The 17,471-nt window shown below is 39.9% G+C and overlaps 1 protein-coding gene across 2 annotated transcripts in view; it reads left to right on the forward strand.

Moving 5' to 3' along the window:
- The window catches only part of CEP135 (centrosomal protein 135), an 85,506-nt gene that overhangs the window by 8,462 nt on the left and 59,573 nt on the right, over window positions 1–17,471 (forward strand). For both annotated transcript variants that reach the window (XM_075195978.1, XM_075195988.1), the window contains exons 2-8: window positions 8,049–8,196; window positions 8,552–8,742; window positions 10,038–10,205; window positions 12,834–12,975; window positions 15,122–15,206; window positions 15,463–15,591; window positions 16,501–16,716. In XM_075195978.1, coding sequence (XP_075052079.1) covers window positions 8,084–8,196; window positions 8,552–8,742; window positions 10,038–10,205; window positions 12,834–12,975; window positions 15,122–15,206; window positions 15,463–15,591; window positions 16,501–16,716 — 1,044 coding nt within the window. In that variant the 5' untranslated portion in view covers window positions 8,049–8,083. The remainder of the gene's footprint in view (window positions 1–8,048; window positions 8,197–8,551; window positions 8,743–10,037; window positions 10,206–12,833; window positions 12,976–15,121; window positions 15,207–15,462; window positions 15,592–16,500; window positions 16,717–17,471) is intronic.

A 17,471-nucleotide genomic window follows, 5' to 3' on the forward strand; every position in this document is an offset into this window, starting at 1 on the left:
TATGTCATCAATAGAGCATTATTATTTGCAATGGCCAACTCGTCCAACTGTATGAAAAATGAAGAGTTTTGTAGAATACTTATAAGTTTATTTCCAACATTAACCACCATTTTGTCAGTGCGTCGCTTTACTGTGCTATCGCTAAGGGGCAATGTTTAATGTTTTTAAAACTTCAGGTATATCCTGATGTATTACTGTTGAGAGAAATTCTTTTGATAGAGTTTTATCAAAGTTTTGTCAATATTATGGCTTTTACCACTTTTTGCAAATAATTGTGATATAGGGTAAGCTGCAGTTAATACATCCTCGTTCTTTGCATGTTGTTTCATAAATGATGTAGTTATTGTTGAACAGTTTTGAAATCTTTTATACATTTTTTTAAAATATTCAATGGGCTTATCTTTATCTTTTGAATGCTTTGTAGCAAGATGTTCTTGCAGTCGACTTGGCTTCATTGAATTATGTCTTGTGGCACAGTAAACACATTGGAAGCTGTTTATTTGTAACAAATTCAATGAAAACCATCTTCAGATACTCTGATAAATATCCACAAGCGTATTTCTTTTTTTCAGACATTCAAGCACAATTGGTTGCACAATTTATAAACTCGTGCAAAGCCGTGGAAGCGTGCTTACTCTCACTAACCACGTACTGCACCCACCCAGAAAGAGGTTTAGAGATGGAACTCAAAAGTAAATTGCAAAAGTCTATTTGAAAAAGTCAAACTCTGCAGTCTTGCATGTACAGTTTCCTATATTCACATATATACATTCAGGTGCCGGTTGTTGGTATGCCCTGTAACACTCTGTGTCACAGCCTCTGCACGTCCGTGCAGAATACACTTCTTGTTGTGGTGGCCAGGCTCGCTAATACTTATATTAAATATAATATACTTATTAGGTGCCTCCAGTATGACTCTCACTGGTTAAGGGGAAATTCTCCCAAAACTGTAAACCCAGTCCTAAAAAATATGTACGCAGCAGCTACTCGATGCGTCCATTCACTGCGGTCACTAATGCAAGACTTGGCGTGTAAGCCAAACTTCTGGTTTCTGGAGCATGCGCATTTCGGACACTGAAGTCCTGCCCCACTCCCTCCTACCACTAAATCATCGGGGATTGGGCTGCCAGAAAAACGGAGAGTATTGTCCCTGTTTCTAACACTTAGCAATGTGGAACATTACTTAGCAATGTGGAACATTGCTAAAATCCCCACCGTGAAAGTTTGAATCACTGACTATTGGGCGGTAGGGACCAGGTTGATGACCACTGCTTTCATTGTAATCTTAGCTGGTATGAGACTGATTTCAGTTAGTTTTCCATTCGCTATATGCAGTTTCAGTTTGTGTGATACTCGGACTGAATTCGTTAATTCTTGTGATTGGCTTTTAAGCCACACATGATGTAAATATCGGGAATGATAATGATTGGCCATCTGCCATTATGTGATTACTTATTGGTGATTTGTTAACAATTACCACGTGACTGTTTACAAAACAGACGGAACATTACAGTGTAATATCAGTCTGTTTATGACGTTTGGTAATACTAATCTTTAATATTTAATATATATCAGATTATTGGGGGTTAAATGGAAATACGTGTGTGTTTACATTATTATGATTAATTAAAATAGATCAGCGTAGTTTTGTGTGTAGAGTCTCTGACTGGACTAACAGACAATACTGTTTTTTGAAACAAATTGATTATTAGTGGGTATTGTATTTACTGTTTCAGCATGATATCATGTTTTATAACATATTACTAATAATTGTATGTTAATTCGAGATAACTATATGATTGGTTCACACTGTTTATGTAAAAGTATTTAAGGGTGCCTTGGAGATGTATGTTTTAACCTCTGAAGAATCTGCCCCCTAAGAGGCATAGAAATGCATCTGGAAACCCTAATGTGTGCAGGTTTGGCTAAACATTCAGCTCAATATTGAATTTTTGCTATCTTTGTTCATGTGAGAAAAGTGTGTACATTTGCAGAAAGTATACCAAGTAATTTTGGATAATGTTATCCTTCCAACTTTGTGGCAAGTTATTAATATTATTATTATTATTATTATTATTATTATTATCCTTTATTTATTAGGGGCCACAAGAGTTCCGCAGCGCCGTACACAGCACAAACAGTAGACTAAACAAGGTGAAACATTATAAACAGTTAACAAAAAATACCAAAACTTCAGAGACTCCAGGCAGGCAAATGCAGTAAAGACGGAACAGAAGAGCAGGTATGGAGAACAAAGGGAAGATGGCCCTGCTCAAATGAACTTACATCCTAAGGGAGGGTAGACAGAACTCAGGCACACAGGGAGCAAGTTGAAGTAAGTGGGGAGTGAACAGGGGGGCTGGGAGGAGAGAGGGGAAGAACAGGTGGAGGAGAGGTTAGGTGGAAGGTTGGTAAGCCTTTAGGAACAGGTAAGTTTTGAGTGCCCTCTTGAAGGAGGACAGATTGGGAGAAAGACGGATGGAGCGAGGGAGGTCGTTCCAGTGAAGGGGGGCAGCACGGGAGAAGTCTTGGATTCTGGAGTGGGAAGAGTTGATCAGAGTGGAGGAGAGGCGACGGTCATTGGCCGAGCGCAGGGAGCCGGCAGGGGTGTGAATGGAGAGGAGGTTAGAGATATAGGGAGCAGTAGACTGGGAGGAGAGCCTTGTAAGTGACGGTCAGGAGTTTGAAAAGGATTCTGTAAGGAATGGGGGGCCAGTGTACGGCAAGGCAGAGAGGGGAGGCAGACGAGGAGCGGCGAGAAAGGAAGATGAGTCTTGCAGCTGCATTGAGTATAGAGCGGAGGGGGGCGAGATGGGAATGGGGGAGGCCGGTAAGAAGGAGGTTGCAATAATCAAGGCGGGAGATGATGAGTGCGTGGATGGTAGTTTTGGTGGCATCCTGGGAGAGGAAGGGCCGGATGCGGGCAATGTTGCGTAGCTGGTAGCGACAGGCTTGGGCAAGGGATTGGATGTGGGGGGCAAAGGAGAGAGAGGAGTCGACGGTAATGCCCAGGCAGCGGAGTTGGGTGACAGAGGAGATGGTGGTATTGTTAACAGTGATAGAGAGGATGTGGTGGGAGGGGAGTCTAGGGGGAGGAAAGACAATCAGTTCAGTTTTGGAGATGTTAATTTTGAGAGCGCGATGACATCCAGGAGGAAATGGCAGAGAGGCAGTCAGATACACGAGAGAGGAGGGTGGAGGAGAGATCAGGCGAGGAGATGTAGAGTTGGATGTCATCAGCGTAAAGGTGATACTGAAGACCGAAGGAGAAGATGAGAGCCCCCAGGGAGGAGGTGTAGAGCGAAAAGAGTAGAGGGCCAAGAACAGAGCCCTGAGGGACACCAACAGGGAGAGGGAAGGGGGTGGAGGAGGAGCCAGACGTGGATACTGAGAAGGAGCGGTTAGCGAGGTATGAGGTGAACCAGGCAAGGACAGATCCAGAGAGACCAAGAGAGAGAAGTGTTTGAAGCAGGAGGGGGTGGTCCACGGTGTCAAAGGCCGCAGAGAGGTCAAGGAGGATGAGCAGGGAGAAGTGACCCTTGGATTTGGCTAAAAGTAGATAATTAGTGACTTTGGCCAGGGCAGTTTCGGTGGAGGGGGCGGTAACTGGATTGGAGAGAGTCGAGGAGGGAATTGTCCGAAAGGTGTCTAGTGAGGCGGCAACAGACAATCCTCTCAAGTTCAGCAGTTTGGGAAAGACCTTTTCTAGTCCAACATGACTGTGCCCCAGTGCACAAAGCCAGGACTACAAAGACATGGTTTGATGAGTTTGGTGTGGAAGAACTTGACTGGCCCACACAGACTTCAACCCCATTGAACACCTTTGGGATGAACTTGAACAGAGATTGCGAGCCAGGCCTTCTCGTCCAACATCAGTGTCTGTCCTCATAAATGCTCTACAAAATGTTTGGGCACAAATTCCAACAGAAACACTCCCAAAATCTTATGGAAAGCCATAGTTGTTTCCCAGATAATATTATGCTTCAAAACTGTGCACCCCAGTTTTATGCCAAATAGTTGTGTCCCAGATCATGTTATCACTTGTACTTACCTGGAGTCAGCATCTTTTGTTTCACAACGGAACCTGAGGGGTGCTTCTCTAAAGCAGCCGAAGATTACTGAAACAGAGCTGCTGCGCATGTGCAGGAGCTCCGTTTCAGTCATTTTTGGCTTCTTTAGTGAGACAGGTTCGGAGCTCTGGCATGCCAGACAGAAGTGGTCTGCGTACAACGTCCGGCGGAGGTTGCCGATCCCTGCTCTCAAATTAAGAAAAGGAACACACTGCTGCAGGTTAATACCATTTGTGTACACTTATACACAGTTCACATCACATTTCTACACTCATTGTTGTCTAGTGTTACCTAAACATTACTATATCCACCAGTACAGATTAAGTTGCCAATTGGGGCTCAAAGAAACACTGACACCATGGCCAGTAAAATTGTGCCTGGCAAACTAATCCCATCACCCTCTTTGGAGATGGCCTGTAAATAGCACACTGTATCGAGAGAGGAATATCCAAGGACTGAAAGTCTTTGTGAGAACCAATATTAAGTACCCCCTGATAACTGTAAAAATGGGCCAAGTATTGGGTAGTCTGAGATGCCTCCTGATTGTCATGCTGGTCAAAGTATTTCTCAAGGATTAATTTATCCTCCATAAGGACCAATCTGGGTGGTGACTTCTGTCTTGACTGAACAGAGACATGTATATAGGAATCCATTAACTTGGAGCTCCAAAAATTGATGCAGTTGTAATTTTTTTTTTTAATTATTTTTTATAAATTTTCTGTCATTAGGAATGGCGTCAAAAGTATATGCCTTTAAGCCAGGATTAGCCCTTTTCAGGAGTTTGAGTATTTACCAAACATGTACATTTGGATAATATTTGATTGAGAGGAAGGGTCTAAATTGGAAATATGGATGGTAATAAAGGCTGTTTTGCGCCAGTTCCTTAGCAAAGAGTGTTGTAGCTCTTAAGTTCTTAAGTCTGTATCCATGAATAGCAACGTGTTTGAGGTTGTTTTTTTTTTTTTTTTTTTCTTTTAAAGAACAGTGGATGTTGCAGAAGGTCTCTTCCAGGGTGAATAAATGTAACATAGAACTTATACTATGGTGAAAATTACAGGAGATATTGTTGCTATCATGCATGTAGCTGATTTTCCAGGATTTACAATCCAATCAACAAATGTTATGAGGTATAGATCTCAAGGGTACTTACATTTCATAATAACTAAGTATTTGTAAGTGAAAACTGCCAAGATATTGTGAGCCACAAAACGTTAGGAGGCTAGATTGTATACAACGTTTTCACTCTTAAACATGGTCAAAGTGAATGAGGTTGTATGTGTAAGATTTGCATGTAATGTATCATAATGTGACCAGATTGGTGAGCCCAGTAGTTACTGCCTCTCTGCATCACAAGTAATCTGTGCATAATACATAGAGCCTGGAAAGACTGACTAATCGCTATGTGGGCAGCACTTTTATGGAATAGAAGAAAGTAGCAAGTATAAAACTGCCAGGTTCTTAGTTTCTATACCTTTTGAAGTTAACGAGTTATTGCTTATTTAAAAAAAATACCTTCTGTTTCAGTTGGTGGTGTTTTGTCAGTGAGGTGGGTATAACTTAATATTTAACAAGTAACAGCACAAACACTAACTTTACTTTCTGTCAGTCAATAAGTCTTCTTGCTGAGTTTACCATTAAGTACAGTTCCGTTATTTGTTTCCTCTTCCCCATAATGCCTTTATATCCTCCCAGAGCTTGAGATATGATGAACATGATAAGAGGTGGTATATGTGACATAAGGGGTTGGAATATGAGCCCACTACAAGCTTGGCCAGTTGCAGAAGGTCTGATAATGACGGAGCAGAAAAAAAGAGATGGCAGACAGAAGCTTTTGCTTTTATTCTGCACAGATCATAAGCTAGCACTATGTGTAGCATTTATTTTTAAGTGTAGTGTTCACGTCATTGGTCCTCCTTAATTAATTTTCATTTTTCTTTCTGTGTACGTAAATAGACTTTGCACCCTAGGTCCTTCTTTCCTTTTATTACTTTTCATGTCTTATAGTCATGTGATACTTATCTGAAATTGGTTACATTAATAGCGGAATCTGAAGAGTTGGGATTTATTTTGTAAATTGTGTACCTTTTTTTGTTATGTTAACTTAGTAATAAGTGTTGTCCATAGTCCTTTTATGTTTTGGAAGGCTTCATGCAATAGTTAATGTAAATATGGTGTACACATGAAGGGGTAGATCTATCAAACAGTGTAAAAAGGAAACCTCCACTTTTCTTTTTTACAAGATCTACCCTAAAGTGTATTCTACATGACCCAAGTCTCCTCTCAAATATCTTCAGGTCTAATAAGCTATACATTTGTGTGAATGTCCTTAGTAGCTGTTATAAGTGAAGCAGCTTACACTTTTTTGTGGTCCTTTTTAAGTGAGTGTTAATATTTCTCTATAAAGACATTGTGACAGGATGGACACCCTGTTTGTTGCTGCTGGGAACCGGCTGCAATTACTTTTCCACCGTTCCCTTTAGTTATCCCAAATGCGCCCTCTTGTCGCAGTAGGAGGGGCTTAGAAATGCTGCCACCTCTGGACTCCTTACCGGCATCCAGTACCGGGTTTCTTCTGGGTAACTGACGCTGTGAGCGTACCCTGTTACTGGCTTACCTGGGCTGGTACTCCTGACCTCTTACTATGGATCAGGGTTGCTGTGGATGTATCCCCTCTGGCCTATCACACTGACCAGAGCTGCAGGGTAGTAGGCAGAGCAGTGGTACTGGAAAGCTAGATCCAAACCTCAGAAACAGCCGAATTAGATTTTGGGTTTAATCTGTAGGTTACAGGATTTTCAGCATGGAAGATACTTTGAAGCAAGTGATGTTTATTTGCAGTCACACTGATTGGAGGTACCAGTGCTAAGGTCAGATGAAATCAGAAGAACAACTTTCAATTCAAGGCAGTGCTTTTTTTTATACAGGTTGGACACAGCTTCAAAGGGTAAGCCAGACCCCTTGAGGTCTGAGCTATTTTTAGAATCAGGATGCCATTTGTTTACACAAACATGGATTTACAGGCATTGCAAAGCTACCAATATTTACACTTAACTGGGAAATTCTGAAAATGTTGTGATATCCTGCATCTTGTTTGTAGATGCAGTAAATATAGTAGCAAGGTCTTAATAAACCTTCCTGTGTCTTCAAGTGGACCCTCACACATCAAAAGATCTAATTAACATGGGTCCCTTCTTCAGACAGCTATAGAATACACATTCCCACAGAAAGTAACAAATCCCAAACAAGCCATTTTCTCACATCACAATACACAAAAGACTTCCACCCACAAAGACTTATTGTATCAGATATATATATATATATATACCTTAGGAAATAATGCATTTCGTCTAGCAAGGTTAAATGGGAAACACATTTCTTTCCCTTGTCTCCTAAATAAAGATATTCCTTTTACCAAAATACCCACAATGTCAAAAAGTACATTTGCAATTATATAAATAAGCACGCTATTTCCTTTAAATAAATTTATACCATAAGTTATTTATCAGTGATCCAGTCATAGACATATTCTGTCATATTTTCAGTCTCTTCAGATATACTATTTGCTTACACTGCTGACAGCTTGGCCTGCCTTTTACCCGTACATTATGTCTGATGAGATGGGAGGAACACAGTAACACGTGGAAGGAGTCATATGAAAGGACACTTCCTATGTAAAGGGTTTGCCGTTCAGCTTGTCCTCTGTTTACAAAGAGAAAGAAAGCATTATTAGGATCTTCTGAAGGATCATGTGTAAAAGAGGTGACTGGTATAAAGTGTCCTTTTTTTGTTTTATATGAATGTTCTTTATGATTGCTGCACAAGCTATATTTGTGATTTAGGTACTGATTGTTTTGATCAAGTATGAAAAATGATTGATATTGTACCAATTACACGCAACACTTCGTAATGTGCAATAGTTACATATTGTGGTTATAAGACATTCTTAGACCTTGTATTCTTGTTCATATTCATGTGCAGGTGCTGAATCTAGAAGCCTTTGAAAAATTCCTACAATGAGTACTGCTGCAGAAAGGAAATTCATTAACCTCCGCAAGCGTCTCGACCAGCTGGGTTACAAGCAGCCGCTGGGCATCGAGTCATTGCCGCTTGTTGAAAAACTTTTCAGGTATCTTGTAATTGGAAAGGAGATAAAATAAATCTACCATAATCCATTGCTTATTATCCCTCATTTTTCACCATGTTTGCGCTTTCAGGAAGTAATTTCTTGGTTGGCCTCATAAATATACTACCATTATAAGGGGCAGTCCATCCTCTGAGTTACCATGCTATCCTGCATCCCCTTTATTTTAAGTACATAGAGTATATTATTGCTATGTTTTTTTACCTTAAATTGTCAAGGTCAGTTCTTGTAAATGTCTCCTAGAATTGTTTGTCATAAAATTTTTGCCGCTACTTGATTAGCATAAGCAAATACATTATGGACGTTCAGTTTGACATTCTGGTTTGTCTGCCCTTTACAGTGACCTTGTTCATACTACAGAAAGCCTTCGCAATGCAAAGTTAAGTGCTGGCAAGAGTAAGAAGGAGAGCAAGAATTTTGACGATGTTATCGAACCTTACAAGGCAGAAAATGCCAGAGTTGTCAAGGAAAACAATGAACTACACTTGGAGCTCCTAAAGATCAGAGAAGAATCTGATCGCTACATTAAAGGTTGGACACCTTACTTGAGTCTTTGCATAGAATTCACAGCAATGATACTTAAAAAAACTATAGAAATTACCTTGTCTTTGAACTTGTTGAGCCAGAATATATGGGCACATTGATTGAAAAGGCAAAACAAAAAACAAGCCATTGTTATTCTCCCAGCAAGTCGCTTTTTCTCATGAATATATTCATCTATCATACCGTATACAGTGAGTGCCTGGGGTTGTCTTTGTATATGTGAAAGGTAGCTTTTATGTTCATCCATAGAAGTAGTTTAGGCACTTTTTACACTATATGGGCAAAAGTATTTGGACACTTGACCATTACACCATCAGGGACTGTAATAACATTGTATTCAAATACATATACTTTAATATGGAGTTGGTCCCCCTTATGCAGTGATATCAGCTTCTACGCTTCTGTTGGACGAGGAGGCCTGGCTTGCAATCTTTGTTCCGGTCCATCCCAAAGATGTTCTATGGGGGGTGAGGCCACGGCTCTTTGTGGGCCAGTCAAGTTCTTCCACACCAGACTCATCGAACTATGTCTTTGTAGTCCTTGCTTTGTGCACTTGGGCACCGTCATGTTGGACTAGAAAAGGGTCTTCCCCCAAACTGTTGCCACAAAGTTGGAAGCATAGCATTGTCCAAAATTACTTGGTATACTGATGTATTAAGATTGCCCTTCACTGTTGATAAGGGGCCTAGTCCAAACCCTGAAAAACAGCCCCATACTATTATTATCCCTCCTCCACCAAACTTCACAGTTTGCATAATGCAGTCAGGCAGGTAACATTCTCTCGGCATCCGCCTAACCCAGACTCTCCCATCTGACTGCCAAACGGAAACGTGATTCGTCACTCCACAGAACATGAGTTGCTGTTGTTCCTAAGCGCTTCCACCTTCTAATAATTTCACTTACAGTTGGCCGTGGAATATTCAGCATGGATGAAAATTTCACAAACTGTCCTATTGCAAAGGTGGCGTCCTATCACAGTACCACGCTCAAAGTCACTGAGCTCTTCAGAACGACCCATTTTGTATCACAAATGTTTGCAAATGGAGACTGCATGGCTAGGTGCTTGATTTTATACACCTCTGGCAACAGGTCTGATTGAAACTGCTCCATTCAATAATTAACAGGTGTGGCATAATACTTTTGTCCATATAGTATATGTCTCTACCGTCCTCTGGTGGCCTCCAAAAATGCAGAGAACTGGTTGGACAGTAACATTTTATTTTTTTGTATGGTTCTTTACTTTACTTTAATATAACCACTGTACTTGCTTCATTTTCCTGAAGACTTGAAAGCTTCTCTAAGAAAACTTGAACACCAGACTGCTGATCTGAAATTTTTAAATAACCAGTATGTTCATAAAATTCGATCAATGGAAAAGGAAAACAAAGCCAAGACAGAGAGGATTCAGCAACTTCAGGAGAAGAACATGCAAGCTGTGGTGCAAACACCAGGTCAGTTTTTGCTCATTAATAATGTAAATGGTGGATGTTTTTTCTTGAATATATGTGCACATGTAGTACTACTGAACAGGAGGCGCTTGTCTTTTTTTGGTACCACCTACCATGAGGTATAAGTCTTGTCACTAGGAGGTTGAACATAGTTAAGAGAATTTTTTTTGTAGGCCATACCCAAAGACGGTGCTGACCAGTTTTAGCTTAGTGTCCTCAGGAAGTGGTGCTTTTTTAAATTTAAGACTGTATATTTATTTTTTACTTCTACAGTTAGGTCCATTTATCTTTGGACATTGACAGAGTGTGTGGTATTATAGATGTTTACCAAAACATATTCAAGTTACAGTTGTATAATGATTATGGGTCTGAAGTGCAGACAATCGGCTTTAATTTGAGAGTATTCACATCCAAATTGAAGGAAGGGTTTAGGATTTACAGCTGCTAAATATGTAGCCCTCTCTTTTTCAAGGGTCCAAAAGTAATTGGACAATTGACTCACAAGCTGTTTCATGGACAGCTGTGGGCTATTCCTTAGTTATAACTCCAAAAACATTCTGGTAGGTTAATTGGCTGCTATAAAAAAAAAAATTGACCCTAGTCTCTCCCTCTCTGTCTGTCTGTCTCCCTGTCTGTGTCTGTGTGTGTCTATATTAGGGAATTTAGACTGTAAGCTCCAGTGGGGCAGGGACTGATGTGAATGGGTTCTCTGTACAGCGCTGCGGAATTAGTGGCGCTATATAAATAAATGATGATGATGATCTTTCTCAATTAAGCAGGCAATAAGTCTGCAGTTGATTCCAAGTGTGGCATTTGGAAGCTGTTGCTGTGAAGCCACAGCATTCAGATAAAGGAGCTCAGATTCAGTCAAATTCAGCAGAGTTTATTGGACGGTGCATCACAGTACAGATGGTCATAGACCCAAAATATCTTGCAAAAGCATCCCAGGAGTTTTGGAAGGTAAATAGGTGTAATATTCTGCAATGGCCGAGTCAATCACCTGACCTCCCCCTGATCGAGCGTGCTTTTCACTTGCTGAAGGCAATTTTAAAAGCAGAACAAACAAAAACTGAAGACAGCTGCAGTAAAGACCTGGCAAAGAATAACATAGGAAGAAAGTCTGCTTTTGCTGATGTCCATGGGTGCCAAACTGCAGGCAGCCATTGCCTGCAAAGGATTTGTGATAAAGTAATAAAAATGAACATTTTATTTATAATCGTTAATTTGTCCAATTACATTTGAGGTCCCATAAATAGAGGACTGTGTATAAAAATGGTTACAATTCCTAAACGTTTCATATGATATTTTTGTTCAACCCCTTGATTTAAAGCGGAGAGTCTGCAGTTCAATTGCATCTCCATTGTGTAATTTCAAATGCATTGTGGTGGCTTACAGAGCAAAATTTATGAAAATTGTGTCCCTTTCCAAATATTTTCGGACCTAGCTATATGTTTTCATTAAAGACACTCAATGTGCTTTGTTTGCATACGGCCTTCCCGGGTTTCAGGGCAGAGAGACCGATCCTTTGATCTAGCTTCCACTGGGTTGTGCTCATTTCTGTGCAGGCACCTCTTAATGTTACATTGTTATCCCTAACCCTACTGCAGGAATAATAGTGATGTGATGACCAGGAGAACATGACCATTAGGGACAGTTGTAAATATGGATAAGCAGCTACTTCCCCATGTGCACAGTGTCTTGCAGCTGCCAATCTCTTTGGGATTATTACTAATGAGGTAGTATTGTGTCTCTTGCCCTGACAGTTATGCTTTATCTGATACAGGTGCACTCTTGGCACAAATTTGGTTACTGTGATTGCCCTCGAGCAGCAGCACTGTTTACCACAGTTTAACATTGGACTATTGTGGAGGAATTGGACATTTCAATAGGAACCCATAACTACTAAAGCATTCCACCTGATAATATTGCCTGAATAATAACGAAGTGTTTGAATTTGTAAATCGGTCACATGTCTCACCTCCCCAAACTTTTATTTGTTGCACACAGGCATTTATTCTTCAGGTCTGATCATGCAATGTATTGTGGAGATAATTTTTTTCTAAATTATGATTTTGTACTGCTCCACAAATAAATCAATCATCCCTTGGTTCCCCAAACAGTCAGGGAAATTATATCCCCCTTTCCCCCCGGTCTGTATCATCTAGTAGTATCTGGGGAATTCTCGACGATCTTAGGCAAAGACCTAATTGGAGCTTTTGATCTCTTCAGTTAATAATTTTATATATGTGGCAAATAAGTTGTTGCTGGTTATTTTAGTCTAAACTCCGATTGTCCTTTATGAGAATATTCTGGCCATCCTGAGTAAATGTATTGTTTTAACTTATTACTGAGATTAATGGTAATGTGCAGCCCTCTTGAAGATTAGAAGGTCGCCCCATGAGGGCCCTGAAGGGCATCCGGTTGCTTATCCCTGCTGTACAGTGTGGGATTGGTGGGCTTGTTTCTTACCTTGTAAGGAAGCCCAATAAAGTGTTTACTCTCGATCTTTTCCTAATGATTCAGAATTAGACTATTTTATTTTTGCCCAATAATCAATCTACAGCTGTGCCCATTGCACAATTTAAAGCAACCATTATATCTTCTGTGTAAGGTGACCATAACTTTTTCTAGGTGGAAAGAAGAGAAACATTCCCTTTAGACGTCAGCGCATGCAGATTGATCAGCCTGTCCCAGAATATGGAGTAAGCCGCCACCCCGTACCTCAGCCCGAGGATCCTTATGTCGCGGACCTGCTTCAAGTTGCTGATAACCGGTATGTCCTATCTTTTGTACATTAAATGTACTGAAATTAAGATGAAGTCCAATAAATGTTAAAATAAAATAAAAAAATATATATATATACTACACATTATAACTGTGATCCCACATAGAATTTTTCTTTAAATAGCAAATGAAGTACCCTTTTAGCATGCACCTTATTGCAATTAGCTATTCTACAAATCATTATTTCCTTTTCAAAATGTCTCTGGTTGGCAAGCAAAAATGGATACCAGACAAAGACCGTGTGCTACACACGCTCTCAGCATGTCATGTGATTTGTAGAGGTAGGAAAAAGAGTATTTTTACTCACCGCATTATCTGTTCCTCTGACTCCATTGGGGGACACTGCGTTACATTGGGGTATAGTAGGTAGACTAGGCACTTATGTTAATTGTTGAATACACTCTCCTCGCCTACTATGCCCCTCCTCTGTAAAAGGAAGCTCAGGTTTGTAGAATCAAGCAGAGAGGAAAAGCCAACAGGGCATAAACCAGAACCAGGTAACTTAAACAGAACCAGTTTCAGTGCATTGTCCCCTAATGGAGTTGGAAAAACAGATTTTACGGTGAGTAAAAATCCTCTTTTCTCTTACCTACCATTGGTAGACACTGTGTTACATTGGGGACATATCATGCTGCCCCTAAGGGAGGGCTTGCTGTGGAACGGCTGCATGCTAGACCAAAGCTTGCATCAGCGGATGCAAAGCCCTGCATCCTGTAGAATTTGGGGAAAAAATATGGACAGTCGACCAAGTTGCCGGTCCCTTACACTTGAAAGTCCCTTTTTCAGACATGTTGTATTAAAAAGGGGTCACAGTCTAAAAGAAAAATTTTGTTGTTGTATATATTAATTAACCGTTATGCATGTAAGGATTTAACCTTGGTGTCTTATATGCAGTATTGCCCTGGGTTATGGATATACCAACACCCAGAGACACAAAATGTTCCCTTGAGAAAAAAATCCTGAGTTACAAACGGTTATACAGAAATGTACCAGGTTATAACCTCAAATTAGTAAACCATTAAATGGTACCAAGCAGGAAAGGCATAGCAGGGTCAGCGTGGCAGAGTACGTCTCTATAGCTGCAACGAGTGTCATGGAAATGGCTGCCTCCAATTAAGTCTGCCAAAGCAAGGTGAAGAAGGTAGAAGTCGTCCCCCCAGGACTGCCTAGCTAATGGCCGAGCGGCCTATCTTTATTATTGCTATCGGCTGCTGTCTGTATGCGCTTTAGAGATAAAATTAGTGCCCAGATCTGCTGTTGCTGTTACAGGCAGCGTATTGCCTCCTATGGAGAGCAGTTGTTTGCCATGTCCTATGTTGCATATGCTCGTTGTCTAGGGGAAATGGCGGCAAGTCAGTCTGGTCAGGCGGAGAGTCTTGACAGCTTCACTCCTACCCAACACAAATCGGCTCCCTATTTTGTCAGGTCTGATCTGTCACCACACTCTTGCAGACTTGCCTTTTTCCTGATTGTCTGTGCGATTGCTAGAGGAAAGTAACCTGACTGCCAGCACTGGTGTAAAGGGTGAGTGAAGCCGACAGACTGCTCGCCACTATCCAGGGACTCGTAGTGAAGGAAGCCGACGGGCTATTCATTCACTGGGTCTTTAACATGGTCCCTGAGTTGCACCCGTAAACGAGAAAGGAATACAAAATAAATAAAAACATGAAAACTATTCCTATCTCTTAGGCACTTATTAAAAAAACTGAGCTTCCTGTTGCTGAGAAGGGGCATAGTAGGGGAGGAGAGTATATTCAACAAGTATCATAAGTGCCTAAACTCCTAGTCCACCTACTATTTCCTAATGTAACGCAGTTTCTCCCAATGGTAGGAAATAGAAATGAGGTTGTCACACTGCAGACAGAGCGCAGAAGGGCGTGCCAACACCCCTCTGTTCACTACGTCATGTGCCAAGTGGCTGTGGTTGCCATGGTAGGTCAGCATCATAAATCATTAATGGCAGTCTGAAGAAAAACAACGGAAAATGGTAAATACCAACATTGTTCTCAGTGATTTTTTCATGGGATTGTTGCGTTAATTGTGCTTTGCTTGTTCTGCTGTTGTGTAACCTACTTTGTCTTAATATAGGAAATCTGTCATTAACTGATGTTCACCTTTTATTTTGTGAATATCAGTATTCAAGACCTTCAGCAAGATGTGACTTCTCTACAGGACAAACTGAAATCATCTGAGAAAACAGTAAAGCACCTTACCCATCAGGTCTTGAATATTTTTTTACTTGTTTATTTGTTAGTAGAAAAAATCATATTTGCAGTGTTTTTCTACATTTTTTTTTATTTGTGTTAAGTACATTTCTAAACCTCCACATCTACTAGTAATCTCCCCCTTCCTCCCCCACTTGCAGTATTTAGGTTTCCTTATCAGGAGTTTCATATTGTAGCACTTTGTTCCTTAACAAGTCTAATCCTAAATTAAGATTATTCTTTTTTTTTTTTTTTTTTTTTTTTAAATGAAGGTTGAACTGAGAGACAAAGAAGTGGAGCGGTTGGCACTAGCCCTGGATGGTGGGCGCTCTCATGATGTTATTTCCCTTGAAGCCAGATACAAAAGTAATGAGAAACTTGTTGCCCATCTAAATCTCCAGGTAAGTTTGCATCATATGTTCTGGGGCTCATTTAAAATGTTTGTATGTATTACAGGGCTTTATACTGGACCTGGAAACTAAACACATTGTAAGGTTAACGAGTAGTTGGAAACTTTTAACAAGGCACTTTCAGTGTTTTGTCTGTATACGTTTATGTAACATCCGCAACAATACAAACGCTGATCTTTGTGAAACATAAGAAATGTCCCTGTCCCACGTGGAGTCTTCAGCTTATTTGACGGTTCACTCAGTGGTTTGGTGGTAACTTCAGAAGGGTTTAAAGTTTTGATAGAAGATGATAGGTGAATTTTGGAAAGTAAGGATTTAAGAGATATGGAGCAGCATATGATCAACATTTTTAGTCATATTGGCATGTGACGTTTATAAATCAGACAATCACAGAAGAATGTAGGGAGCAAACACTGTTTAGAGGGAGATTAAGTCAAATTGTAGTGTTGGGCAAATTATAGTGATATTTAAAAAGACTCACAAACACCAGGCATGAAATGTGTGCATGTACTGTGATTATTGAACATGATACAGAAGTCTGATGGAGAAGGTTTGTGAGGGATGATGAGCGACTCAAACTTTTGACATGTTTATTTTTATGTGTCTCTCCCAACTATGTTAAAATGGGTGAGAGGCAAGATCATATAAGCAATGTAAATGAAGAAGAAAAGTCAGGTGTGAACAGATAGTAGTAATGTATTGTCTGATGTAAGGGTAATAGTTAAAGCCAAGTGAGCTAATGTGTACAGAAGAGGGGAGAGATTGTAAATTCCAGAAAGTTTGTTTTGTGTCCTGTCTCCTAGCGTGCAGTTTACGGTGTTTTTGGTTTTTTTAAAATATATTCTAAATGTAAAATAATCATGATCAGTGTGTCTAAAATGCATGCACATATATTTATAGATCGAATATCTTCAGCAAACAAACCAAGACCTTGAGAAACGTGTGCAAGATCTCATAGAAACAAGACAAAATGTGAACAGTGAAGTGCTAAATCTAAGCACCAAAAATGAGGAGCTCTGCAAAGGGCTGTTGGAGATAGACCAAATGGCACATCAACTAGAGAGAGACAAAGACACAGTTCTGGAAACCGCAGATGCTGAAATTGAAGAGGCAAAAGTAAGTGTCATTGTGGAATCATAACTGAAGGGTACAAATAAATAAAATATTAAATGTACAATGCTCTCCATTCATATCTTAGGCTTGGAATTTGAGCAAGAATTGTTAATGTGGCTTTATATTAAGAGAGCAATTGAAATGTGCTTTGTTAGGTGGTGTCAGTAATATTAATAAATACATTTGAAATATTTGAATGTGTATTTTATCTGTGATATCTCTTTAAACTTAATGCTAGAGTTAAATTCACTGTTTAACAAATTATTAATTTTGTAGTATTTGTAAATGTGTAATATTTCCCATTTTATGACAAAAGTAAAAAAAACTAAAAGAAATAAAATTATCCCAGTCACTATAGTAGGGTAAGATAGACAGACAGACTGACTAGTTGTTTGTTTTTTTTGTTTTTCTTAAATAACATTTACAGGTTTAGTAGAATTATGTATGTGGTTTACATGTTTGTATGTCTTTTTTAGTTGGGCTATTTTTTTCTTTTTTCTTTTAAATAGTTTAGGGAATTGGGTGTGTGTGCATTTTTGGTTTGTTTTTTTAAGATAATGTGGTAGGCTAAACACAAACTTCTTAGGGCTACTAAATAGGATGCGTAGTAAATAGGAAAAATGGCGCATTATGGAGGAGACATACGTTCTGTTATACCTTGATAAATGTTAGGTTCAGACGGTGAAGTAGAACTTTTTTTGCAGTTTTGCTGACTGTGACACAATTAGTGTCACATATAATGGGAACTCTGGGCCATT

This window comes from Mixophyes fleayi, chromosome 1 (assembly GCF_038048845.1).
Source record: "Mixophyes fleayi isolate aMixFle1 chromosome 1, aMixFle1.hap1, whole genome shotgun sequence".
NCBI lineage: Eukaryota > Metazoa > Chordata > Amphibia > Anura > Limnodynastidae > Mixophyes > Mixophyes fleayi.